The sequence below is a fragment of the Peromyscus eremicus genome, chromosome 18 (genome assembly GCF_949786415.1).
Source record: "Peromyscus eremicus chromosome 18, PerEre_H2_v1, whole genome shotgun sequence".
Taxonomy (NCBI): domain Eukaryota; kingdom Metazoa; phylum Chordata; class Mammalia; order Rodentia; family Cricetidae; genus Peromyscus; species Peromyscus eremicus.
Genome location: NC_081434.1, coordinates 33,431,657 through 33,458,501, shown reverse-complemented (window position 1 = coordinate 33,458,501; position 26,845 = coordinate 33,431,657). Strand labels below are relative to the sequence as shown.

The 26,845-nt window shown below is 42.2% G+C and overlaps 1 protein-coding gene across 1 annotated transcript in view; it reads left to right on the top strand.

Moving 5' to 3' along the window:
• LOC131894923 (uncharacterized protein C3orf20-like) overlaps positions 1-26,845 on the top strand; it is a 71,312-nt gene that overhangs the window by 12,865 nt on the left and 31,602 nt on the right. Inside the window, exons 5-8 of the mRNA XM_059245290.1 lie at positions 14,396-14,516; positions 16,782-16,910; positions 17,555-17,656; positions 22,523-22,682. Of these exons, the coding sequence (XP_059101273.1) occupies positions 14,396-14,516; positions 16,782-16,910; positions 17,555-17,656; positions 22,523-22,682 (512 nt within the window). The remainder of the gene's footprint in view (positions 1-14,395; positions 14,517-16,781; positions 16,911-17,554; positions 17,657-22,522; positions 22,683-26,845) is intronic.

Sequence of the window (26,845 nt, the reverse complement as noted above, 5' to 3'; positions counted from 1 at the left end):
AATAGAAGGAAAAATCTGTGAAGAGGGATTGGAGATATAGGATGAAGTAGCCAGAGGAGGAGGACTCCAGGGGCCAGCCATCCAGCTACACAACCAGTAAGCCATGGAGTAAGAGTAAGATTTACAGAAGTAAGAGAATGGGAAAAGCCCAGAGGCAAAAGGTAGATGGGATAAGTTAAGTATATCTGGCTAGAAACTAAGCCAAGCTAAGGCTGGGAATTCATAATTAAGAATAAGCCCCTGTGAGTGATTTATTTGGGAGCTGGATGGTGGGTCCCCCAAAATAGTAAAAAATAACCAACAACAAATACTGACCGTTCTGACAGGTGTAAGATAGAATCTCAAAGTAGTTTAGATTTGCATTTTCCTAATGGCTAAAGATGTTGAACGTTTCTTTAAGTGCTTCTCATTCGTTTCTGTTTCCTCTTTAGAGTATTCTCTGTTTAGATCTGTACCTAATTTTTAAATTGGGTTATTTGCTTTCTCAATGTCCAGTTCTTTGAGTTCTTTATATATTTTGTATATTAGCCCTCCATCAGATGTGTAGCTGGTAAAAATCTTTTCTTATTCTGTGGCCTGCCCCTCTGAATGACAGTGTCCTAAGTCTTTTCAGTTTCATGAGGTTCCATTTATTAATTGTCCTTAATGCCTGTGCTACCAGTGTTCTGTGCAGAAAGTTGTCTCCTGTTCCAATGAGTTCAAGGCTGTTCCCCACGCTCTCTTCTGTCAGTTCAGTGAATCTGTCCTTTGTTGAGGTCTTTGATTCATTTAGATTTGTGTTTTGTGCAGAGTGATAAGTATGGATCTATTTGCATTCTTCTACATGAATACGTCCAGTTTGATCAGCACCATTTGGTTGAAGATGCTGTCTTTTGTCCAGTGTGTATTTCTGACTTCTCTATCAAAAGTTGGGTGTGTATAGGTGTATAGATTTATGTCTGGGTCTTCAAACACAGTGATCAATGTGTCTGCTTTTATGCCAATACCATGCTTTTTTTTTTTTATTACTATAGCTCAGTAGTACAATTTGAGATTGGGGATGGTGATACCTCCAGCAATTCTTTTATTGTTCAGGAGTGTTTTAGCTATCCTGTTGTTGTTGTTATTTTGTATTTCCATATAAAGCTAAAAATTCAATTCAAGTCCATTCAAGTTCTGTGAAGAATTGTGTTGGTATTTTGATGGGGATTGCATTGAACCTGTAGATTCTTTTGGTAGACTGGCTATTTTTACTATGTTAATCCTACCAATGAGCATGGGAGATCTTTCCATCTTCTGATATATTCTTCAGTGTCTTAAGGTTTTTATTATGCAAGTCTTTCACATGTTTGGTTAGAGTTACCCCAAGGTATTTTTGTTGTTGTTGTTTTGAGGCTATTGTGAAAGGTGCTATTTCCCTGATTTCTTTCTCAGTCAGTTATTCCTTTGTATATAGGCAGGGTACTGATTTTTATTTATTAATTTTGTATCCTTATGCTTTGCAGATTCTAGGAGTTTCCTGGTGAAATTTTTAGGGTCACTTATATATACATTCACATCATCTGCAAATAAAGATATTTTGACTTCTTCCCTTCCGGTTTGTATTCTCTTGATCTCTTTCAGTTGTCTTGTTGCTCTAGCTATGACTTCAAGTACCATGTTGAATAGGTATGGAGAGAGTATTCCTGATTTTAGTGGGAATGCTTTGAGTTTCTTTCTATATATGTTGATGTTGGATGTGGGCTTGCTGTAAATTGTCTTTATTATGTTGAGGTCTGTTGTCTTTACTATTGTTGTGGTGAATCACCATGACCAAAACAACCTGGGGAGGTAAGGGTTTATTTGGCTTATACTTCCAATCACTGTTCATTATCAAAGGAAGTCAAGACAGGAACTCAAACAGAGCAAGAACCTAGAGACAGGAACTGATGCAGAGGTCATGGAGGGGTGCTGCTTACTGGCTTGTTGCCCCTGCCTTGCTCAGCCTGCTTTCTTATAGAATCCAGGACTACCAGCCCAGTGATGGCATCACCCATAATGGGCTGGGCCATCCCCCATCAATCAGTAATTAAGAAAATGCCCACAGGCTTGCCTGTAGCCCGATCTTATTGAGGCATTTTCTCAGTTAAGGCTCTCTCCTCTCCAGTGACTCTAGCTTGTGTCAAGTTGAGGTAAAACTAGCAAGCACATATATCCCTACTCTCTTGAGGACCCTTATAAAGGGGTGTTGGATTTTGGCAAGGCCTTTTCTGCATCTAATGAGATGATCATGTGAGTTTTGTTTTTCAGTTTATTTATAGGGTGGATTACATTTATCAATTTATGTATGTTGAAAAATCCATGCATCTTTGGGTTAGTAATCTTTCTGATGTGTTTTTGGGTTCAGTTTGCAAGTATTTTATTGAGAATTTTTGCATCTAGGTTCATAAGAGAAATTGGTCTGTAATTCTCTTTCCTTGTTGGGTATTTATGTGGTTTGGGTATCAGGGTAACTGTGGCCTCACAAAACAAAGTGGGCAATGTTCCTTCTGCTTCTACTTTGTGAAATAATTTGAGGGTATTTGCGTTAACTCTTCTTTGAAAGTCTGGTAAAATTTTGTGCTAAAACCATCTGGTCCTGGGGGGGGGGGTTTGTTGGGAGACTTTTACTTCCTGCTTCTATTTCACTAGGGAGTCTAGGTCTGTTTAAATTGCTTATCTGATTTGATTTGTTTTGGTATGTGGTATATATCAAGAAAAGTATCCATTTCTTTTAGATTTTCCAATTGGTGGAGTACAGTATGTTCTTAGGATTCTCAGTATGTTCTTAGGATTGTCTGGATTTCCTCAGTGTCTATTGTTATGCCTCCCTTTTCATTTCATTTCATTTCTTTTCTTTTTCAAGGCAGGGTTTCTCTGTGTAACAGTCCTGGCTGTCCTGGAACTCACTCTGTAGACCAAGGTGGCCTCAAACTCACTGAGATCCACCTGCCTCTACCTTCCACATGCTGGGACTAAAGGTATGGGCCACCACCACCCAGCCCCTTATCATTTATAATTTTGTTAATATGGATATTTTCTCTTCAACTTTTATGTAATTTGGATAAGTGTTTGTCAATCTTACTGATTTTGTAAGGATTCTGTCCTTAATTATGTCACCAGCCTGCGACGGCGTCCCAGCCTAAAAAGCGGGTGGGCCCTCTGTCCTTTCCCCCTTCTCTTTCAGCTCTTTCTCTCCTTCTGTCTGTTCTCTCTCTCTCCCCCTCTCCCCCTCCTCCCCCCTCCTCCCAATAAAGCTCTAAAAAGGTAACCATGGCTTGTGATTCTTCCAATCAGCAATCTCCTCCGACGGCGGGCGGCAGCCAGCCATGAGCAGTGCCATTTAACCAACAGATTTTCTCAAAGAACCAACTCTTTTCTTCATTGATTCTTTGTATATTGTTGATGCTGTTTCTATTTTATTGATTTCAGCCCTGAGTTTGATTATTTCTTGCCATCTACTCTTTTTGGGCATTATTTCTTCTTTTTGTTCTAGAGACTTTAGGTGTGTCATTAAGTTACTAATATGAGATCGCTCCATTTTTTTTATGTAGGCACTTAATGCTACATGAGCTTGCCTCTTAGAACTACCTTCACTGTCTCCCATGAGTTTGAGTATATTGTTTTCATTTTCATTCAAATATAAAAAGTTTTAAATTTCTTTTTTTTTCTTCCTTTTTTTTTTTTTTTTTTTTTTTTTTTTTTGAGGCAAGGTTTCTCTGTTTAGCTCTGGCTGTTCTGGAACTGGCTCTGTAGACCAGGCTGGCCTTGAACTCAGAGATCCTCCTGCTTCTGACTTCTAAGTGCTGGGATTAAAGACATGTGCCACCACTACTCAGCTTAATTTCTTTCTTATTTCATTCACTAGTAAATTGTTCAATTTCCATGAGTTTCTAAGCATTCTGTTGTTGATATCCAGCCTATATATAAAAACATACACTGTTGTTTCAGTTTTCTTGTATTTACTGAGGCTTGCTTCATGTTCAAATATGTGGTCAATTTTGGAGAAAATTCCATGAAGTGCTGAGAAGTATCAAAATATAGAAATTAATTTCCCTAACCTAAAAGAGGTACCTACCAAGGTACAAGAAGCATAAAGAAGACAAAAGAGAGTGGACCAGAAAAGAAAGTCCTCTCCCTACGTAATAGTCAGAATACCAAATGTAAGAACAAAGAAAGGATATTCAAAGCTGCAAGGGAAAAAGACAAAGTCACATATAAAGGCAGACCATTATAATAACACATGGCTTCTCCATGGAGATCCTAAATGTCAGAAAGACCTAGACAGATGTTCTGCAAACTCCAAGAGACCACAGATGCCATCTTAGACTATTATACCCAGCAAAACTTTCGATCACAATAAATGGAGGAAGAAAGATGTTCCACGAAAACCCTGAATTTAAGCACTGTCTACCAATCCAGCTCTACAGAAGGTGCTAGAATACTTCAACCTGAAAAGGTTAACTTTATACCCACAAAAACAGAAGGAATTAATAATCCCAGATCAGCAAATCAAAAGAGGAGAGAGAGAGAGAAAAAACCCAAAAGGAAACAACAAAATAATGGGAATCAACAATCACTGCTCATTGATAGCTCTCAATCCCTCACTACAAGGACAAAGACTAACAGATTAGATTTGAAAACGGGATCCATCCTTCTGCTGCATCCAAGAAACATTCCTTAATGTCAAGGATAGCCATCACCTCAGGATAAATGATAGAAAAAGACATTCTTAGCAAATGGACCCAAAAAACAAGCCAGTTTAGCCATTTAAATTCTGATGTAATAGAATTCAAACCAAAATGAATCTGAGGAGATAGACAAGGACACTATATACTCAGCAAAGGAAAAACCCACCAAGAGAATACTGCAGTTCTAAACATGTATGTCCCAAACACAAGGGCACCCAAGTTAAAAGAAACATTACTATACCTTAAATCACACATTGACCCTCATACGGTAATAGTGGGTCATTTCAATACCCTACTCTCACCAACAGACAGGTCATTCAGACAAAAAAACTAAATGGAGAAATGCCGGGCCTAAATGATGCCATAAACCAAATTGACCTAAAATATTTACAGAACATTTTGCCCAAACACAAAAGAGTATACCTTCTTCTCTACAGCTCATAGAATTTTCTCTTTTCTTGATTTTCATTCATAAAATGACATTCTCCTTAGGCCTCTGGGAAGGTAGTTGAATTCTTGAAAGAAAAAGTTGCCTCTATGTACAGTATATTTGTATGCATTGATTAAAAATCTTCCCAGGGCACCTACTAATGTGGGCATGTGCAGGCACTAAGTATTTCTCTTACATTTTAGTGCAGGGAGACAAGGAAACAACTAAATATATGCTGTATCCGGGAGACAAAAGTTTTAGAGAGAAAAAGAGGTCAGAATAAGGGGCACCACAGGGGATGTGGGGTGGGAGTCTCTGCTGTTTGATGTGAGATGTCTCTGGTAAGAGGCCTTATGAACAGAAACACCTGGAAGCCATTGGCTGGTCTTTCTGCTGGAGAGAGTATTCTAGGCAGTAGGAAGACAGAACAGAGGACCTCAGTTAAGAGGACAGTCCCCAAAGCCAAGTAGAGCTATGATCTGTAGACATTTGTCCCTGCAAATGTCTCTGGACTCTCCGGTCCCACACACTCCCCGGCCCTGCTCCCCATTGAAATCCCTCTGGAGCTGAGAAATTGCTGCTGACATGGCTTTGCTGTTTCCTGGCTCAAAGCTTTGAAGGTAGTTTTATTTGTTGATCGCTTGGGTCATGAGAGATTTATAGGACAGTAATGCAAACGGCTTACATAGATGGTAAAATGGGATGTGCCAGTCTATCTCAAAAGCTAAGACTTTGTCCTTTCCAGTCTCACATTGCTTTTCTGGAGCCATAAGTAATGCCTAAGATTGAAGTGAGGTGGGAATAAGTCGTGGGCAAGGACTAAAGACAGAGATGAGAGATGAGAGCACATTGTAGGCTTCCCTCATAGCACAGGCATTCAGGAGGGCAAGAATGTGGACAGTGGTACTACTTGGAGCATGTATGTGTGTAAGCAGAAATGGAATGCATCACTTTATATGTGGGTTAAAATGAAGGACACATAGTCTATACTCAGTGTTTATAGTCAGATAACAGTATACAGTGCTTTCTTTTGACCCGTGTTTCTTGGGGGTTGAATCAAGGACCTGGAGCATACTAGGCAAATACTCTGTCCCTGAGCTATGTCCCCAAAGCTCTATTTATTTATTTATTTATTTATTTTTGTTTGTTTGTTTGTTTGTTTGTTTGTTTTGGAGCTGAGGATCGAACCCAGGGCCTTGAGCTTGCTAGGCAAGCACTCTACCACTGAGCTAAATCCCCAGCCCCCCTCTTTATTTTTATTGTTGTTATTTTTATTATTATTGATGTATACATGCCATGATACGTGTGTGGAGGTCAGAGAATAACTGTGGAGTTTGTTCTCTGCTTCCACCTTTTCATTGGTTCTGGGGTCAAATTCAGGGTGCCAGGCATACAGGGCAAACACCTTTGCCCTGTAAACTCAGGCAGAGCTTTTCTGTCCTGACCACCTGGTCCCAAATAAACACACAAAGCTTATATTAATTACAAAATGCTCAGCCGATAGCTCAGGCTTATTACTAACTAGTTCTTACATTTAAATTAACCCATTTCTATTCATCTGTGTATTGCCATGTGGCCGTGGCTTTACAGGTCCTCTGGCATTTTGCTTCTTGGGTGGCTCATTCACGTCTCCCCAACTCCACCCTTCTTCTTCACCTCCTTAGCTTGGATTTTTTCTGCCTAACCTTACCCTGCCTTGCTATTGGTCAGTCAGCTTCTTTATTAAACCAACCAGAGCATAATTTATGCACTGTACAGGAATATTCCACAGCATTGCCCCTGGACCTTTCTCCTGACCCCACTCTTTTTCCTTTTTGTTTTTGAGGTGGGTTCTCACTCTGGCTTTGAGCTCATTCTTAAACAGGCCTTGAGTTTGTGAGTCCCCTGTCTCAGCCTCCTGAGTAGGTAGGATTACAGGCCTTTACCACCAAACCTGTCTTAATGTTTTTATAGCCAGAAAAACCTAAGTATTACTTTTAAAATCCATTGTTCCAATCCAATAATATGATTCTGAGACTTAATAAGACATATAATGATGGAAGCTTTTAGTGTGTTCTAAGGGAGATAGGATAAGACAGAGCTCTAGCTCATGGAGGTGATGTGTACATCTAGGGCCCAGCCTGTGAGGCAGTATCATAGGTATATAGTGCTCTCCAAGCTCATCAAATTGTATATAGTAATTATGCACCTTTAAAAAATGTCAATCATACCTCAATAAAACAGTTTAAAAAAAAAAGCCGGGCTTGATGAGGCATGCCTGTAATCCTCCAGGAGACTAAGGCAAGAGGATCACCAAGTTCAAAGCCAGGTTGAGCTACATAGGGAGATGCTGCCTCAAAATAAGAGTGAGCGAAAGATGGTATATAGACTAGATAGACGGATGGATGGATGGATGGATGGACGGACGGACAGACAGACAGACAGACAGCTAAGCTGGATTTGGAGCTGAGTAGGTAGGTGGATAATTAACACTCAGAAGGGCCTGCAAAGTATGGATTCTGAGTGTCAGAGGGTATGTGGAACAGGAGATTTGAGAATCCCCAAGCATAGTGGAAACACCAAGGCTGAGAATGTGCACACCTGACAATGTGCAGGCTGGTACAGGACTGAGAGAAACTCTCACCGGGAGCATGAGAACTGGTGTTTAGAATTTTTTTACAGTTCTAGGAAACGCGCCAAGGCGTCAAGGTGTCTGCCAAGCTGGAGATGGTCCGGTGCATTAAATGGGCCAAGCAGGAGACCCATGCCTTTCTCGTTCCTGGGAGTGCCCCTCAGTTCTTCCTGAAGAGGAAGTCTGGGAAGCAGTGAGCAGTCCCCTCCCACGGGGCAGATGCCAGCAGCCCAGGGGGAGAGGATGGTGTATTACTTCCTTATGAGTGCTGTGACAGATTACCATAAATGTAGTGACATCACAGATAACCCTATAGTTGTAGACGTGAGAGGTCCCAAATGGGTCTTGATAGGATATAGTCAAGGCACAAAGTCACATGTCTTTAGCACACTGTAGGGAAAATCTGTCCTCCTGCCTTTCCCAGCTTCTGTGGGCAGCCTGTGTTCCCAGGCTCCTGGTCTCTTCCTTTACTGTCAAAGCCAGCAGGGTAAGGTCTTCAAATTCCAATCTCCACTTGTCTCATCCTGTCTCCTTTTCTGATCTGACTCTTCTACATCATTTATTTAAGTATTTTGTGATAACATTGACCCACCTACAGAATCTTCCCACTTGAGGTCTTCAGCTAGAACATGCAAAGTCCCCTTTCCATGTAAAAGCATATTTATGATGTGTTTTTTTGTTTTGTTTTGTTGTTGTTTTTTGAGACAGGTTTCTCTGTGTAGATTTGGAGCCTGTCCTGGATCTTACTCTGTAGACCAGGCTAGCCTCAAATGCACAGAAATCCACCTGCCTCTGCCTCCCAAGGGCTGGGATTAAAGGCGTGTGCCACCGCCGGGCGGTGGTGGCGCACGCCTTTAATCCCAGCACTCGGGAGGCAGAGCCAGGCGGATCTCTGTGAGTTCGAGGCCAGCCTGGGCTACCAAGTGAGTTCTAGGAAAGGCACAAAGCTACACAGAGAAACCCTGTCTCGAAAAACCAAAAAAAAAAAAAAAAAAAAAAAAAAAAGGCGTGTGCCACCACCACCCAGCCTCTTTATGAGTTCTTGAAAAAGACATATTCAGGGCCCACTGTTCTTCTGAACAGACCAAGGTAGACTCTTTAGCCATCTCTGTCACAGAGCTTGTCTTTAAACTGTCGGACTTTGGCTCTTAAAAATAACTACTGAGTGATGTTTGCTCAGGTTGGCTCATACAATGCCTGGCTTTGAACCTTTATCCTGGTGCTATGAATATGACCCAAACTTGGTCCTCCTGATTTTATACCATGTCTCCCAGCTTCATCCAACCCCAATTCTTCCCCAGGCTCAGAAAGGAAATAGGGCAAAGAATGGCATTAAATATCATCGAGGGTCAGGATAAGGTCAAATGCAGGCTGGGGAGTTGGGGAGGGAGGGTCAGAATTTGGAATAAACCAAAGGCAGGCGGCAGGAGCTACGGGTCTCAACGGTACTGGCTTTGAATGCTGACTATATTCATTTCCTAGGCTATCTTGAAAGTCACCATAAGCTGCTGTCTAAGTCAGCAGGATCTGTGTTCTCTCCCAGATCCAGGGGCTGGAAGACAGATGAAAGCATTGGGCTCCAGGAGAGAGTCTGTCCCACACCTGTTTCTTTTCTGTCTGTTGGGCACCCACAGATTTCTTGGCTGGACCTTTACTTCCTTCTCTGTTCCTCTGTTTCTCTCTTTCTCTGTGCCCGGCTCCTCTTCATCCACGGACATTAGGATTAGCTTCAGCACCCACTGTAAACCCAGGATGATTTCCTCATGAGGTTCTTAACTGATTACATTCGCAAAGGACCCATTTTTCAAATAAGGTCACATCCTGAGGCTCAGGGGGCTTGAGTTGGAGGAAGCTAGTACTCGACTCACTATAACTGCTGTGTCTCTGTGGAGTGTTATTTTTCCACATACTTGTACCTGCTGATTTTCCACACACTCAAGTTCAGTTAGTGACACAGTTAGATGTTTCCACCTTAGATGGAAAACTAGTAACAAAGTGCTGCATAGATAGATAAATAGACAGACAGACAGACAGAGCAACACAACATGTTTGTGGATTTAGGAAAATGTTTCCTGGCTGTTAGAGTTCTAGGAAGAAACCAGCATCACAATTGACTCATAAGGCCACCTCCCGGTGAAGCAAGGCAACCTGGGGATTGCTTTGACCTCCACCTTTGCTGGAGTTCACATTTCATATTAGCTCCAATCACACATCTTCCCATCCCCTATATATTTTTTAATTCTCCTAGCTTCCAGATGATGGTAGTTTCATCTCTTAAAAAAAAGTTTGAAAGGGGGCTGGAGAGATGGCTCAGAGGTTAAGAGCACCGGCTGCTCTTCCAGAGGACCTGAGTTCAATTCCCAGCATCCACATGGTGGCTCACAACCATCTATATTGAGATCTGGTGCCCTCTTCTGGCAGCGGGCATACATGCAGACAGAACATTATATACATAATAAATAAATCTTTAAAAGAAGAGTTTGGAAGGAACGATTAGGAAGCATGATGCAAATTGAGAATCAAGCCATGGGCTCAAGAGCCTTCTTTCCTTCCTTAGCAAGGTTGTAAATAATGTGCATTCCTGGGCTTCGCCTGCATTTAGCACTTCCTGCATGCTGACCGTACTTCCGATGAAGCCCCCTTCACACAGCTTCCCTTCTAGGTTGTTTCCGTGAGCCAAGTCAGCGCCAGCTCGCCAGCAAAGACAAGACAGGTCAGAAAAACCCTAAAGACATAGGAGACTAACGCTTGATTCTGAAGACACAAATACCTAGAAGGAGATGGATTAACAGGCTCACAAAGTGGCTGCGTGCGTCACACTAAACACCCGCCCTCGGTGTGGAAGGGCCTGTCCCAGCTTTGATGTTGAGATGAACTGAAGAGCACAGGACCTGGAATCATTTCAAAGGCTGAGGAAGCTCTTTCAAAAGGTCATTCTGCCTCTCAACAACGCTAGTTTAAAAGTTGGGAAGGAAAGATTAGGAAGCATGATGCAATTTTCTGGCATTTTAATTGAACATCTCGTTCCAGGACACTGTAGAAAGAACAGAGAAGTAATAATTGCTTCTCCAAGAATAAATGTATTTCACTGGATTTTTTGAGAGTTGTTATTGGCATTTTGTTTTGTTTTGTTTTGTTTTGTTTTTGTTTTTTGAGGAATGGTCTCACTGTGTAACAGGGGCTGATCTCAAACTCCTTGTATAGGGCCAGGTTGTCTTCAAACTTTGTGAACCTCCAGCTTCAACATTTTTTTTAAAGACTTATTTATTTATTATGTATACAGAAGAGGGCACCAGATCTCATTACAGATGGTTGTGAGCCACCATGTGGGTGCTGGGAATTGAACTCAGGACCTCTGGAAGAGCAGTGAGTGCTCTTAACCTCTGAGCCATCTCTCCAGCCCCCAGCTTCAACTTCTTAAGTGTTAGAATTATCAGTTTGTGCCACCAGGCCAGAATGCTGTGTGTGTGTGTGTGTGTGTGTGTGTGTGTGTGTGTGTGTGTGTGTGTGTGAGGGGAGTGGGTTAAGTAGAAAGAGCATTCTAGATTTTATTTAATTTTCCCAGGAAGCCTATGATTTAAGCATAATTTTCATCAAAGAGAACCAAGGCTTATGCAAGATGAATAACTTTTCCAAGTCCACATAGTTACAGAAGAGCATCTAAAGTTTTTAGCCTTTAATCCAGGGCTCTCCCCCACCCTTTCCAACCCTTAATAGGTTGAGAGAAGGAAGGGGCGAGAGCTGAGTCCACACTAGATGAGTCACCGTGAGTCATGGTAATGGTGACACTGGGATTATGAGCCTGGCCTTGGAAGCTAGATGACTTACGTATCTGGCTCTCATGCCGGAGCTTGGAGGCAACCTGGCTGTGCATCTTGCAGGCCAGTTCAAGCTGCTTCATGTGATGGCTGGGTTGCCAAGCGGCAAGAACGAAGGAGAGCCCCACTGAGTGCTTTCAAGCTGCTGATCAAATAGGGCAACTCACGTGGCCACATCTACCTTCCGAGCATGGAGAAAGAGATGCGTGTTCTCTTGAGACAGTGTACGATTTTGCCTTTATTTTTTTCCCAATCAGCTATGAGAGAAATGTCTCTCTCCTTTGGGTCTTTCCACCTTTGGTTCTATTTTGATCAATTGTTTCCCATTACCTTGAGATGTGCAAACACATAACAGATGGATGAGCATTATTTTGCCACCCAAGAGTATTGATGAAAACTTGTAAGGCTTGGTTATTTTCTCCCGCCTGATTCTGGCCCAGATATTTTTATATTCTCTTAACTCTGTATGCTATGCTGATCCAACCTAGACTGGCCACCTTCTATTATTTTAGGTATCATATCCATCACCTGCAACTATTCCCAAAGTTCAGACACTGAAGTCTATTTATATTACTGCATTCATGTACTTTCTGTCCCAGAATGGAATACCTAAGACCATCTCTCTAGCTCCCTCCTATTAATTCTTTACTGTTCCTTCATGATGGTGTTGGTTTTTACTCTCTGGGCTCTTTTCAGGGGCTGCCACCCAGCTCCCAAATAAATCACACACAGAGGCTAATTCTTAATTATAAATGTCCAGCCTTAGCTTGGCTTGTTTCTCACCAGCTTTCCTTATCTTAAATTATTCTGTCTACATTTTGCCTCTGGGCTTTTCCTATTCTCTTATTTCTGTAAATCTTACTCTTACTCCATGGCTGACTGTGTAGCTGGGTGGCTGGCCCCTGGAGTCCTCCTCCTTCTCTGGCTTCTTCCTTTTCTCACTCCTCCATCTCTTTTCTTCTCTCTCCCCCCAGTTTTCTCCTTCTATATATTCTTTCTGCCTGTCAGCCCCACCTATCCTTTCTCCTGCCTTGCTATTGACCGTTCAGTTCTTTATTAGACTATCAGGTGTTTTAGACAGGCACAGTAACACAGCTTCACAGAGTTAAACAAATGCAACATAAACAAAAGTAACACACCTTAAAATAATATTCCCTAACACTTTCATATTGCAAATGCTTGCTCTAGAAGTTGCTGTAGCTCTCAGCATTTACTGTTGACTACTTCTCAGTGAGAAAACCCATTATGATGGGGGTGTTGGCAGTATATTGGTATTCGTATATATGTATTATTATTATTGTATGTTAAATTTTTATTTACTATTTTGTGTGTGGATGATGGAGGACACACATGTGCTGTGGTACACATGTGGAGGTCAGAGGACAACTTTGTGGAGGTGGTTTTCTCCTTCCACCTTTATGTGGGTTCTGGGAATCTAACTCACCTAATCAGGCTTACACAACAAACACATTTGTCTGCTGAGCCTTGTCAGCAGCCCTTAGGTCAGCCGTCATGACCCCTTTGGGGGTCGAATGACCTTTTCCCTGGGGTCACATATCAGATATCCTGCATATCAGATATTTACATTATGATTCACAACAGTAGCAAAGTTAATGTTATGAAATAGCAACGAAAATAATTTTATGGTTGGGGGTCAGCACAGCATGAGGAGCTGTATTAAAGGGTTGCAGCCTTAGGAAGGCTGAGAACCACTGCTCTAGAGAGCTCTTGAATCCATGCCCATGTCTCTCTCTCTCTCTCTCACCTATATCCTAGTCCAAGCTGTCATCATCTCTCCTGAATCATTGAACAAGTCTGACCTTCTAAGTCTGCCAGTGTAGACCTGCCTCGCACCCGCCCATTTAATCAGGTCCGACATTTGTGGTTAAAAAGCTTTGATGTCTCATTGTTCTTGAAGGTAGAGTTAGGATAGCTTAGGATTCCAGCACATCTGGCCCAAGGCTGCTCATCACTCCAGAATCCATGCTAGTCACACTAGTTTTCTGGTTTTGTTTTCCTTACCCCTGAATGCATCGTGCCTCCGTGATTCTTTGGGGTCAAATGCCCATGTCTGATTCTGTCAGCCATAGTCAAAGAATCATGGTCACATGGTCTTATTAAATAAGAAACAGAGCCAAATGCAGAGTTAAAAGCCCAAGAGGTAAGAGCAGTAGCTAAGAGCTGAGATTAAAACCACCTTCTTACCCTTCCTGCTGCTGCCGTCCTTCCCCTCCGAAAGAGGCCTACTTTCTGTGTGTCTGTCTTTTTATTGACTTTTTGTTCTGCCTTCTTATTGGTTGTAAACCCAACCACATGACCTCCTTGTCACTGCCTGTCTATACAGACCTCCAGGTCTCTATGGTTAGTATTGAGATTAAAGGCGTGTGTCTCCATGCTGGCTGTATCCTTGAACACACAGAGATCTGCCTGTCATGTGATCAGGATTAAAGGTGTGTGCCACCACCACCCAGTTTCTGCTATGGCTTGCTATTAGCTCTGACCCCCAGGCAACTTTATTTAGTAACATACAAATAAAATCACATTTCAGTACAAATAAAATATCACCATAACATGATATGATAGAGGCTAGCACAGCTCATATTTGTTCCCTTGTGGGAGTGATGGATGGAAAAGAACGTGCATCCTAAATGGGTCATCTGAATCAACTGAGTACTCTTGGCTCCCAAGAAGCACTGGGGCAGAAGTAGAGTGACCATCTCCCAGCAAAAGGGTTCTTTTGCTCTTTAAGGATACATCTTGGTGGCTTCTATCACCTTAGCTAAATCAATAAATCTGTGAAGATTTATTTGCTTGTTCTAAATTAGCCCTGTCTCTGTATTTGTCATAGGAAAGTCATAGCCATGATGTTTAATCAGGATGGAGGCATGCTGATCAGCAAGAAAGGAAACATCATACGAGAATGGATGTGGCCTTCCAAGGGAAAGATTGAAGATCCAATTGAAATCGGGGTATTATTTTGGAACTTGTTATTCTTTTTCAAATGTGTGTGTGTGTGTTTGTGTATGCTCATAGGTGTAAGAGGGCACATGTGTGAGCAGGTGTACGTGAATATAGAGGCCATAAGGAACACCATCCACCTCCTTTGAGATGAGATCTCTCATTGACCTGCAACTTAGGATAGATTGTAATTAGTGTAAATTGTCTGGCTGGTGATGCTCAGGGACCCTGTCTCTGCCTCCCAGTGCCAGGAATACAAGCATGTGCCAGCATGCCTAGTATTGTTGTGTGAGCTCTGTTATAACTGAAAAGGGGGCAAGCTTGACTCTAGGTCAGAAGACTATTGCCACCCAAGGACATGAAACTGAGTTACTATTTTACAATTAAAAAGGGGGAAAAGCTGAGAAATTAAACTTTGTATGCATGTATTCTGCCATTTGAAAGTTAACGAATGATCTAAACTTTGTAAGCACTCGCCGAGTGCTTCTGAGTGGTCATTCTGTGACTATGGTGCCAGCTTCCTAGGGTCACATAAAGTTACCTTTTATGTGTGTTTGTAAACTAAACAGGCCGCAATAAGATGGGGCCACTGTGTCTGGTTGTTTAGGTGGTACACTGCACAGGTAACTCTCAGGGTACATTTGTAGAGAACTGTGATGTCCAGGTAGCCACAACGCCACTTTTGATTCTTTTTTTTTTTTCCCCAGAGCTGAGGACTGAACCCAGGGCCTTGCGCTTGCTAGGCAAGCACTCTACCACTGAGCTAAAATCCCCAACCCCCACTTTTGATTCTTGAACCTCAAAATAATTTGCAAGTAAACACATCAGATTTCCAAGACTTCACAGAAAAGGAGAAGGCAAGGAAGATGTCTTAATAATTTTATGGGCCAACCAGTGAAATGCCTCAGTAGCTAGAGATGCCTGTGGCCAAGGCTGATGACCAGAGTTGACAACTCAGGACCTACTTGGTAGAAGGTGGAAAAGAGCCAATCCTGAAGGTCATTCTCTGACCACCACACATGGAGATGTTTATTATAAACTATGTTCTCAAAGTAACCCCTCATGCATTCTACTCTTTTTAACATGTCTACTAGCAATTAAAAAAACCATCACTCCCTAGTTCACACCTGTGGCTTGCCTCGCATTTCCTATGAATAGCCCCATTGTGAGCATCTGCATGGAAGTAATGTTTCTGTCTTTCCACACGACTTACAAAATCGCACGCCCCCGTATCCCCTCTTCAGATGGTACATCTTAAAAAAGTGATGTCCGTGTCTGGAGGGATAGGGAAACAAAGAGAACATCAAGAAACTACCAGGCAAGATCCTGTGTGTGAATTTCTTGACATTCCGACATCAGGATCTCCTCATCTTTTGCCTACAAAAACAGTCAGAGAGATTATTTATTTTGGATTACCTCAGCTGGTGCCTTCAGAGAGCAGATGAGGGCAACTTGTACCTCAAGCAAGAGTCCTTACAGACTTCATTAGGATGCTGTATCCACAGTGTATGTGTGCGTGCGTGCGTGCGTGCGTGTGCGTGTGCGTGTGTGTGTGTGTGTGTGTGTGTGTGTGTGTGTGTGTGTGTGTGTGCTGGCCAGCACATCTACTGAGCTTCATTCTTTTTTTTTTTTTTTTTTTTTGGTTTTTCGAGACAGGGTTTCTCTGTGTAGCTTTGCGCCTTTCCTGGAACTCACTTGGTAGTCCAGGCTGGCCTCGAACTCACAGAGATCCGCCTGGCTCTGCCTCCCGTGTGCTGGGATTAAAGGCGTGCGCCACCACCGCCCGGCCTGAGCTTCATTCTTAACCCCACAGTCATTTTGTAATTGCTGCTTTCCCATTCTTATCCTTTATTAAAAACCCCTCCCACTTTAACAGCAGCATTAAGGCTTCTAAAATGTGCAAATACTTGGCAGTCGTTAATGGCATTTCTTGGTGCTAAAGGGCATCTACCAAGCATATCATGCAGGGAGAGGCTGCTGTGTCCCGAGGCAGAACGAGACCTCAGAAGGACCCAATTGACATAGGATTTTCTCAATCTAAAATGGACTCCATCTTCTTTTAAGATATGACTGCATGCCTTGCAAAATAATTTCTGCCCATTCACCCTCTTTCTGTGAGTAAGTGAGCAACATAAAACCCCCAAACCTGACTCTTAAGTTTCTGACATGTAGGTGGAAGCTGCCTGTGAATGCCTGTTCCTCATTTCCTCAACTTGCACTTGACTTGTAAAAGGAGATTCTATGCTCCCGAACGACCCCCTTTCTGTTGCTTCCAGGTAAATCAATATATCACTGTGACTATTTCGGGGCGCTTCGCCATCACCTTGATGTACAAACGGCATCCACAAAGCCTGAAGCTGTCGCTGGCGCCTGTGAAGCACAAGCCTCCACGTTTACCTAATAAGGTGGGCCAGAGGTCTCTTAGTCACCTTAGACAACGGGTTCTCAACCTGTGGGTCGCATACTAGACATTTGCATTATAATCCGTAACAGTAGCAAAATGACAGTTATGAAGTGGCAATAAGAATAATTGTGTGACTGCGGGTCACCACAGCATGAGGAACTATATTAAAGGGTCCCAGCATTGGGAAGGCTGAGAGCCACTGTCTTAGACATTTAACCAGATTTAGTGGGGTGTGCCTTTTAAATTCAGTACTCAAGAGGCTGAGGCAGGAAGATTATGGGTTCCAGGACAGCCTGGTCTGCACAGTGAGACCAACCTCAGATGCATTAAGGAGACTTTGCCTGAAAAGGAAAATATGTTTCTTTTTGTTTTCATGCAGCTAAGTCTTGAGCTTGGCTGGATTTTGATCAAACTTCAGAAACTTGAAAAATCTGGAGTGTATTTATGTGAATGGTACAGTTATTAAAGAAAGCATATGAACATGTATATAAGTTACTTTTTACTTTGTAGAATTGCTACAAACATGTTGAACACCCTGGATTTGTATGCATTTCTTTATAACCGTGAATGCCTTTATGCCAAGCTATCTTGCTTCCCTGGGTTTCATTAGCTATGACTTCTGAATAAAGCTTTACCCTCTCCCAGATGTTCCCTGATATCCACCCCTCTACCCGAGATGCTAAGGAAATGTTGGCGACCTATAAAACGAAGTGCAGGCTGCTGAAGTTCATGGCCCAGAACAAAGACGTGAGTGCCAAGTATTTACTATTCCCATCTGGCGGCTGTGGGGAGGGGGGGTGAGTGGGGGGGTGGCTTTTATTTTTCACACTGTTCTAGTTACTTTCAGTTCCAACATAGACCCGGGTTGTTTGAGAAAGCCAGTGAGTCTTTGATGGTCTCTGTCTCAGATGGGGAACAGTCAGTTCATGCTTTCTGATTGGTCCAGGGTTCCTGCTTTCTGATTGGTCCAGCGTTCATGCTTTCTGATTGGCCCAGGCATCTGTAGCTTCTCTCACCTACAGCTGGGTCGTTGTCAATTCAAGTTGCCAAAGAAGCTTGGGTGGGTAAGCTTCTGGTTAATATAAATCATGACGAAGAGTGATGTTCATTTTATTTATGAATGAACTGAAGCTAGGAATGATGTTCATTTTATTTATGAATGAACTGAAACTGGGAATGGTGTTTATTTATGAATGAACTGAAGCATGCTAACAGTTGCTTCTTTCTCATAGGTAGAGCCTTAGAGTCTAAGGCCCTTTCATACTCACAGAATTTTAAACTTTGGGGGAAGTAAAGTCCTGATAATGCAGCATATTCATTTCCATGAAAATAGTCTTACATATCTATTTTAAAGGGCTGAAAGGACGCATATCTAATATTTCATATTGAATATATTACTTATAAGATTTATAAATGTTTTGCTTACATACATGCACACACACACACACACACACACACACACACACACACACGCACAATGTGTGTGCTTGGTGCCTGTGGAGGCAAGAAGAAGGTATTGAATCCCTCAGAACTAGAGTTACAATAGACAGTTGTGAGCCTCCGTGTAGTTGTGGTTCCTGGAAACCAAACATGGGTCCTCAGCAAGAGTAGCAAGTGTTCGAACTGCTGAGCCATCTCTCCAGCATCAAATAAATATGTTAATTTTAAAAATAAGAAAGAAAGAGATCTTTGTGAATATTAGTAATATTAGTACAGAATCCTATACTACTGCCCATCAGTTGGTGTCTAGAAAGACATAAAAAGTTGGTGTCATAAAAAGACATGATCACTTCCTGGTAAGAAGGGCTTCTGAGGTGCTGAAACAAATGACGTCATCCAGGCATGGTGGCTTCCTCCTGTAATCCCAGCACTTCAGAGGCTAGAGCTGGAGTATGGTAAGTTTGAGCATAGGTTGGGTTGTACAGAGATAGCCACAAGATGAATATCCAAAATGTCCAGCTAAGCAAGAAAAGTCAGACATGAAAGAGTATACAAGGTGCGATTCCATTTGCGTGGGGCTCTAGAAAAGTCCTCTGGGCAGAGTGGGGAATGCTCACAAAGAGGAAGAGGAAAATATCCTACATCTTGATTAGAGAGTGTACCTTCACGGGGCCCAAATCCATCAAATGGTCACCTTAAAGGATCTTGTGTATTGAATATAAATTACAACAAAAAAAGTTGTCATGCCTAAAAAGAATTGTAGTAAGAGCACAGATTCAGTGACGTGTCGAGCAAAGAGAGGAAGTCCACGCGCTAGCTGCACATGTCAGCAGCACCACAGCGAAGGACGACATTTTGCTCCATATAGGACGACACCAACGAGAGACTTGCTCTTTGTGATGGTTCAGGTACAGGAATGGCAGGTTTTCCTCTTGGTTTTTTTTTTTCTTTCGTTCATTCTTTCATATTTTTGCAGTGCTGGCAATCCAGAGCCTGGCACATGCTAGGCAGGCAATGCACCACTGAATTAGATTCCTAGGCATCACGCTTTTTCAAGCACACTAATCCTGTTCAATGTGTTAACTGTATGAATCACAGAATCAGTTCCTACACAGTCTGTGTACCTGTGGACAGACATGTGTTTGGAAATTTTTGGTGTTCATGTGTTACTTCTCTGGGCTTTTTATTTGTGCCTACTAACCCTTTGAAAAAGAAGAAAACCACACTCTCTTTTTGCCTCTGCCTTTTCCAAAGTTTATTTCCCACAGATGGTGCTCAGGCCTGTCACATGTTGTCAACTCTATTCAGTGTCTTTGTTAGCAAGTTGTGTTTTTAGCAAGTCTGAGAGAATTTTCCATCAACCTATGCTGTGGAGGGTTTGGAGAGAGGAAAGGGAAGGGAGAAATTAATTATAATCTCAAAAAAAGTAAAAAAAAAAAAAAAAGGTTTCTAAAAGAAGGGGAGAGAGGAAAGAGTGAAAAGATGAATGGGTGGGTGGATGGAAGGAGGGAGGGAAGAGTGAATAGTGAATGGGTGGATGAAAGGAGGGAGGGAAGAGTGAACAGATTAATGGGTGGATGGATGGAGGGAGGGAGGGAAGAGTGAACAGATTAATGGGTGGATGGATGGAGGGAGGGAGGGAGGGAAGAGTGAACAGATTAATGGGTGGATGGAGGGAGGGAGGGAAAAGTGAACAGATTAATGGGTGGATGAATGGAGGGAGGGAGGGAAGAGTGAACAGATTAATGGGTGGATGGATGGAGGGAGGGAGGGAGGGAAGAGTGAACAGATTAATGGGTGGATGGAGGGAGGGAGGGAGGGAAGAGTGAACAGATTAATGGGTGGATGGATGGAGGGAGGGAGGGAAGAGTGAACAGATTAATGGGTGGATGGATGGATGGAGGGAGGGAGGGAGGGAAGAGTGAACAGATTAATGGGTGGATGGAGGGAGACTTCTGAAGAAATTCACTGATGTTATATTAACCAACTCAGTAAAGAGAAGTGAGGGGATGAAAGAAAAGATTTGAAGCTGCAGGTATGAGGGTTTTTTTTTCAGATCCAAGAGATTTTTGTGTCTAGAAAAACAGTATTTGATTTGGGTTTAAAATTAATTTTTTAGAGCTACCCATTAAAAATCCAGTTTTTGCCAGGGGTTGTGGTGCATGGCTTTAATTCTGGCACGTGAGAGGTTGGAACAGAAGTGTTGTGAGAGAGCAGCCTCTAGCTGAGAGACTCAATCTCAAAACAATTTCTAAAAATTTGTTAAAAAATTTCATGGTGCCAGGCAGTGGTAGAACATGCCTTTAATCCCAGCACTTGGGAGGCAGAGGCAGGCGGATCTTTGTGAGTTTGAGGCCAGACTGGTCTACAAAGGATAGCCAAAGCAACACAGAGAAACTCGCTTTCAAAAAAAAAAAAAAGGCCATTTAAAATATACTTATTCCACTAATAATCTCGATTAAAATAACCATGGTTTCTGTCTTCTCATTGATTGACTCAAATTGAGCTGATTATACTTGATAATTAGACTCCTATACAATTTAATGAACAAAATTTTACATATTTTGAGGTAAGTATATTTATAGTTTTAAAATTTATTTTTATTTAAGTACTTCAAATGCATATTTATAACCCTAGCAAGCAAAATATTCTCAGGTTCTTAACATTTACATAGCACATAAATTAAATTAAGGGATTCTCAAGTTCTCTCACATATTTCAATTATGTTTGAACCTAGTCACTTTATCTAAAACTTTTAAAATTAATTATCACAAGTCTATATCAATGTGTTCATCATAAATGGAAAACTCAAGGTGGGATATCTAAGGTTTTCTTTTTTGGTTTTTCTAGACAAGATTTCTTTGTGTAGCCTTGGCTGTCCTAGAACTCTCTGTAGACCAGACTGACCTTGAACTCACAGAGATCAGGCTGCCTCTGCCTTCCAGTGCTGGGATTAAAGGTGTGAACCACAATGTCCAGCTTTAGGTTTTCTTAACTGATCAAACTTTCAGATTTCCTGGGTTGAGAGAGAATCCTGCTTGTTGCTCTTGCAGAGAACCAGAGTGTGGTTCCTAGTAACCACATGGTAGCTCTCAACCATCCATAACTCCACATCCAGGGGATCTGACCCCCTCTCTGACCTCTGCAGGCTTTTTATGGTAGAAAAACATATACACAGCAAAACAATCCTCCACATAAGGTAACAAGATAAATCTAAAAAATGAAAACATAGAAAATCTTCAGATTTCCAATATAACAAATATAAAAGATGGTCTTGTGACAGATAATACATCCATACACATTAGAGCTTCAGTATCATGAGATAAATATACTTCATCTTTATTTACCTATTTTTGAGGTTGAGATTAAATCATAAGACTCCTGTTTTTAGGTGATTATATCAAGGCCACTGATGTTGCTTTAAGTCCTTTTTGGAATCATTATAACGAGGAAGTTCAAGTCTGTGCCTTTCAGATGGAGTTGAGTTTTCAAACTGAAGTGTCAGCTTTATTGCCTGATTTCTATGGAATGAATTCTTCAGAATGCTCCCTGCCTACTTCATCAGCCTCTGCGTGGCTCACTGACTCCTCTCTCCCTTCACATCCCCCTGCTTTGTGCCCATCTTCATCTGGCTTTGCATAGTGCACAAAAAATGGAGAATAAATAGAGAATTATGTGTACCTTTACATATAAATGAATAATTACATATAGTTAATGAATATTTATAACTTTTGCTGCTGCTAAGTAAAAGCCAGTGCACTTAAACATTAGATTTCTACTTATAACTCATGGTCTAATCTGGTCTCTGCTGTACTGTGATTGCCAGCCTGTTGAGGTTTTCCACTGACTGTGAACTCCTAGAGGATAGGGAAATGGCCTTTTCTCTCTTAGTTTATGATGATACCATAGCCTTTGTAAGTATGTATTTCAGTGGCGTTAAGTATGGTCACAAAAGAATGTGGCTATTATGCATGACTTTACTCTAAGTTTCTTGCACATTGTCAGGCCATAGATAGCACTTAATAAACACTTGTTGGGTGGTCTGATTAACGGGTGAACGGGTACATGAGGGTGAAGGACTGATGTTTGCTAGCCATGCAGCAAGCAGTCTCCCTCATATATGTGTGTATATACCAAGGATATTGATGTGTATATTCATCTTCTCATTTAAAGGCTTCAAATTTAGCAGACCCAGTGGACACAGACTCTGATGATCCAGGAACGGACATAAGTCTTCTGCATGACCTTGTGGCATCCATCAAACTAAGCAAAATGCAGAAGAAGGTTAAGCACATCCTCCTTCACTGGCTGAATTACTACAGATCCACATTGGGTAAGCCCTGGAATCCACTGCTCCGCAATCCCTGCTCCACAATCCACTGCTCCACAATCCATTGCTCCACATGACCAACTTCACAGTTCCGATTTCTAGAAAACCGATATTTAAACACCTGCCCCCACCGAGGCTCCAAGGTTGCAGGTTTATAACTGTGAAGCCCTGTTATACAGCTTCTTATCATGGACCCTGGTGAAGGGCTGCAGCAGGAACACACAACATGACTTTTGATTTTGTTTACTTTTTTTGGGAGAAGGCAATCCATTTGGCCACTGCTGTGTTTCCATAAGGAAAGGAACTTTCAAATTTATTTTTTTTTTTTATATATCGTTGGTTGTGAGCCTAGCCTTTACTAGCTGAGCCATATCTCCAGCCCTCATATTTATTGTTTTGATGAGAAACCCCTCTCACACCATCAAGCCCAATCCTTAGTCTCCTCATTTGATCACTTGTGTTGAGAGGGGACTCATGCTCAAATCTTCTATTGAATGCGCAACAACACATGGCTGGTGTTGATTAGAGAGCCTATCACAATCTTAGTTCTTGGCTGGTGATGACGAAACATAGTTTCTTCTCATTATTCATGGAAGTTGGGTTCTGTCGTCTTCACAAATACTAGGTTAGTGTGTTGTTACTTTTCTTATCTCTGTGACCAAATACCTAACAAACAACAAGTCATAGGAAGGATTTACCTTGGCCCGTGGTTTGAGACATTAGAGTCCATCGTGAGGGGGAAGGCATGGAAGAGCTCAGCGTAGCAAGACGTCATGGCTGGGGCTCCTGACATCTCGATGGATAAGGATGTAGAAAGTGGGGATGTTAGCACTTAGCTGTTTTTTTCCTTTTTATGGAATCACCTACATTCAGCATAGGCCTTTCCTCTTCAGCTAAACCTCACTGGAAATGTCTTCAAAGACATCCAATTGATTTCTTAGTCTTTGGCTAAGATCAGGTGTAAAGAATGCCCAGAGGTGTGTTTTCTGGGTAATTCCAAATCCAGTCATGTTAACAATGAAGATTAATCACCCCGTGACTGTCCATCCTTTATCAGCTTGACATCCTAACATTCTAGCCCTGGTCCTCAAAGGCTCACAGTAATTTCTTAATGCAAAATGCACTTAGTTCATCTTTAAGAGCCCCAAAGTCTCAACAGTTTCAACATTGTCCCAAAAGCCAAAATCTTGGCTGAGATCCAAGATGATCTCTTAACAGAGTCCTTATGAAATTAAAAAACACATTGCGCACATCCCTAAACAGTGACATATGGTAAGCACTTCCATTTCAAAACGAAAGAATGGGAACATAGCCTAGACTAAAGCATTATAAAAACCCAACAGGGCAAACACCAAATCCTGCAGCTCCACCTACAGCATCTGAGGCTCTTTGTGGTATCATCTGGGCTCCACCAGACTTGAGTGGTTCTGTTCCTTCAATTCTCCTGCCTGAGCACACATAACCTCTCAGTGTGGATCCTCTCAGTGCCAGTAGCTTTTCTTGGTAGACATCTGATGGTCCAGGCACCTCCTGTTGTAGGTTGTGTTTTGGCTCTTTTTTGGGGACTCACCACCCAGCTCCCAAATAAATCACACATGGAGGCTCATTCTTACTTATGAATGCCTGGCCTTAGCTTGGCTTGTTTCTAGCCAGCTTTTCTTAACTTTAATTATCCCTACCTACCTTTTGCCTCTGGGCTTTTCCCGTTCTCTTACTTCTGTAAATCTTACTCATACTCCATGGTTTGCTTTGTAGCTGGGTGGCTGGACCCTAGATCTTCCTCCTTCTCTGGCTCCTCCTTCTTCACTCCTCCATCTCTTTTTCTTCCTCTATATATTCTCTCTGCCTGCCAGCCCCACTTATCCTTTATCCTGCCTCCCTAGTGGGTATTCAGTTCTTTATTAGACCATCAAGTGTTTTAGATAGGCACAGTAACACAGCTTTACAGAGTTAAACAAATGCAACATAAACAAAAATAACACACCTTAAAATAATATTCTACAATACCTCCAACATACGGGGGCATCCCCTGAAGCTTAGGCCCTCTTTTCATAGCTTCTTGCCAGCCTTTGAGGGGAATTTAGCCCCACTGCATAGTGCCTGGCCTCCACAGCTTTGTGAAGGGACCTTAGTGCGAAGTTTCACAGCTGCATTATACATGCCTATAAAATCAGTACAGTAACACAAATTGCTAAATGGTCTTATTAAATAAAAATCTGGAGCCAGATATCGGGGTTTGAAACCTGAGAGATCAGAGGAACAGGAAAGGCCACAGCTAACCTCACCTCACCAACTCCGCAGCTTCCAAAGAGAGCTACTTCCAGTCTACCCACACCTATATGCCTTTCTGTTCTGTTCCCTCATTCGCTCTCTCAGCCCAGCTATATCACTTCCTCTTCCTGCCCAGCTCTGTCACTTCCGGTCTGTCTGTACAGACTCCAGACCTCTATGGTTAACTAGTGCTGGAATTAAAGGCGTGTATCACCATGCCTGGCTCTGTTCCCAGTGTGGCCTTGAACCCACAGAGATCCAGACAGATCCCTGCCTCCCAAGTGATAGGATTAAAGGCGTGTGCTACCATTGCCTGACTTCAGCATTTACTATAGTGACTGGCTTTTTTTTCTGATCCTCAGATAAATTTTATTGGGGGACACAGTATATTGGGGGACACAATACATAACCACACAGTACCATATAGATGATGCCACCAAGTTGTTCTGCTAGCCCAAGACATTTTCTGATCACCTTTACCACAGCTGTAGAGGCATCTGTGCCCCTGAATGGATGGATCTGGGAAGACACCTCTCTCCCTTCAGTTTCACTCTGCAAAGGGATTTGCATTTAGCAAGCTGAATCTTTGATGGGTGAGGTCGAGGTACCTTTCCTTGTTTCGTGCAAAGTCCCAAATCTCTCTGTAGTAGCACTTATTTGTTTTAAAATTATAGCAGCTTCCTTTACACATACCTCATCTGCAATGTTTAACTTGCTTATTCCTTTCCCATCAAACTGCTTTCCCATCATGTATCTAAACCACACGGTCAGGGACTCACAGTGATATTCCCACTTCTCAGTGTCAGTTTTCTGTATTAATGGCTTTTCTTGTCACTATAACAAATGCCTGATAATAAGAATGACTGGGAGGGAGAACTGATTTGAGCTCATGGGCTAAGAGAGTAGAATTCATCCAGGGGAGCACACTTGTGCTTCCTGCAAGCGTTGGTCACAGCGCTCTTATCAGTCTCTATAATCTTTTTGTTTGTTTCTTTGTTTGTTTGTTGAGATTTCTCTGTTTCTCTGCGTAGCAGCCCTGGCTGTCCTGGAACTCACTCTGTAGACCAGGCTGGCCTCGAACTCACAGAGATCCGCCTGCCTCTGCCTCCCGAGTGCTGGGATCAAAGGTGTGTGCTACCACCACCCAGCCCAGGCTCTATAATCTTATTTTATGTGTATTTCTGTCTGGCAAGATCTTTCACTATGTTCTCAGGGTCAACAGCACGCCTGAGTGAAGCCTGCTCTACATATGTTTTCTTTATGATTCACCTCAGAACCTTTTTGAGCTCAGGGGCTCTCGACAACACTTCAGTTCCAACTACAGTCACTTTAGACAGCAGGGTTATAAGAAAGAAAGCCAAAAAATTGCTAAGCACATGACACTAAATAGTCCATGAGAAGGACAGTTATTTACAATATGAAATCTGAAATGAAAAAAAAAATAAGCAAAATATAGCTTTGCTTGAGCTCACCTGGGACTACACATAACAGACCACTCAAATTCTTTGACACTCTGCACCCGTCTGTGGGCACGAAAGGACCATGGACATTGACTTTGGGGTACAACTTATCAAGTAAGGAAATTCACAGGGATGGAGCGAGCATTACTTCTATGCCAAATCGAAGGCATCTTTCTCCATCCGAGGGATTCCTTTGCGACATCCTATCACACACAGCAGAGCTTTCCAAAGGCTTTGCAACAGATGTTTTACACAGAAACTGAAAAATGCAAATCTCCCTCAGGGTAGCTCACTGGGCTGGCATGCTGGAGTCTCTGGGACAGTTGCTTCTACCTACACCCAGCCTAGTGGAAGGCACACCAGTGTGCCGTGGAAGTCCAATACTTTACAAAGTTTGTTTCTTTTCTTTTCGAGATTCCTTTCTCCTTCCCTTTC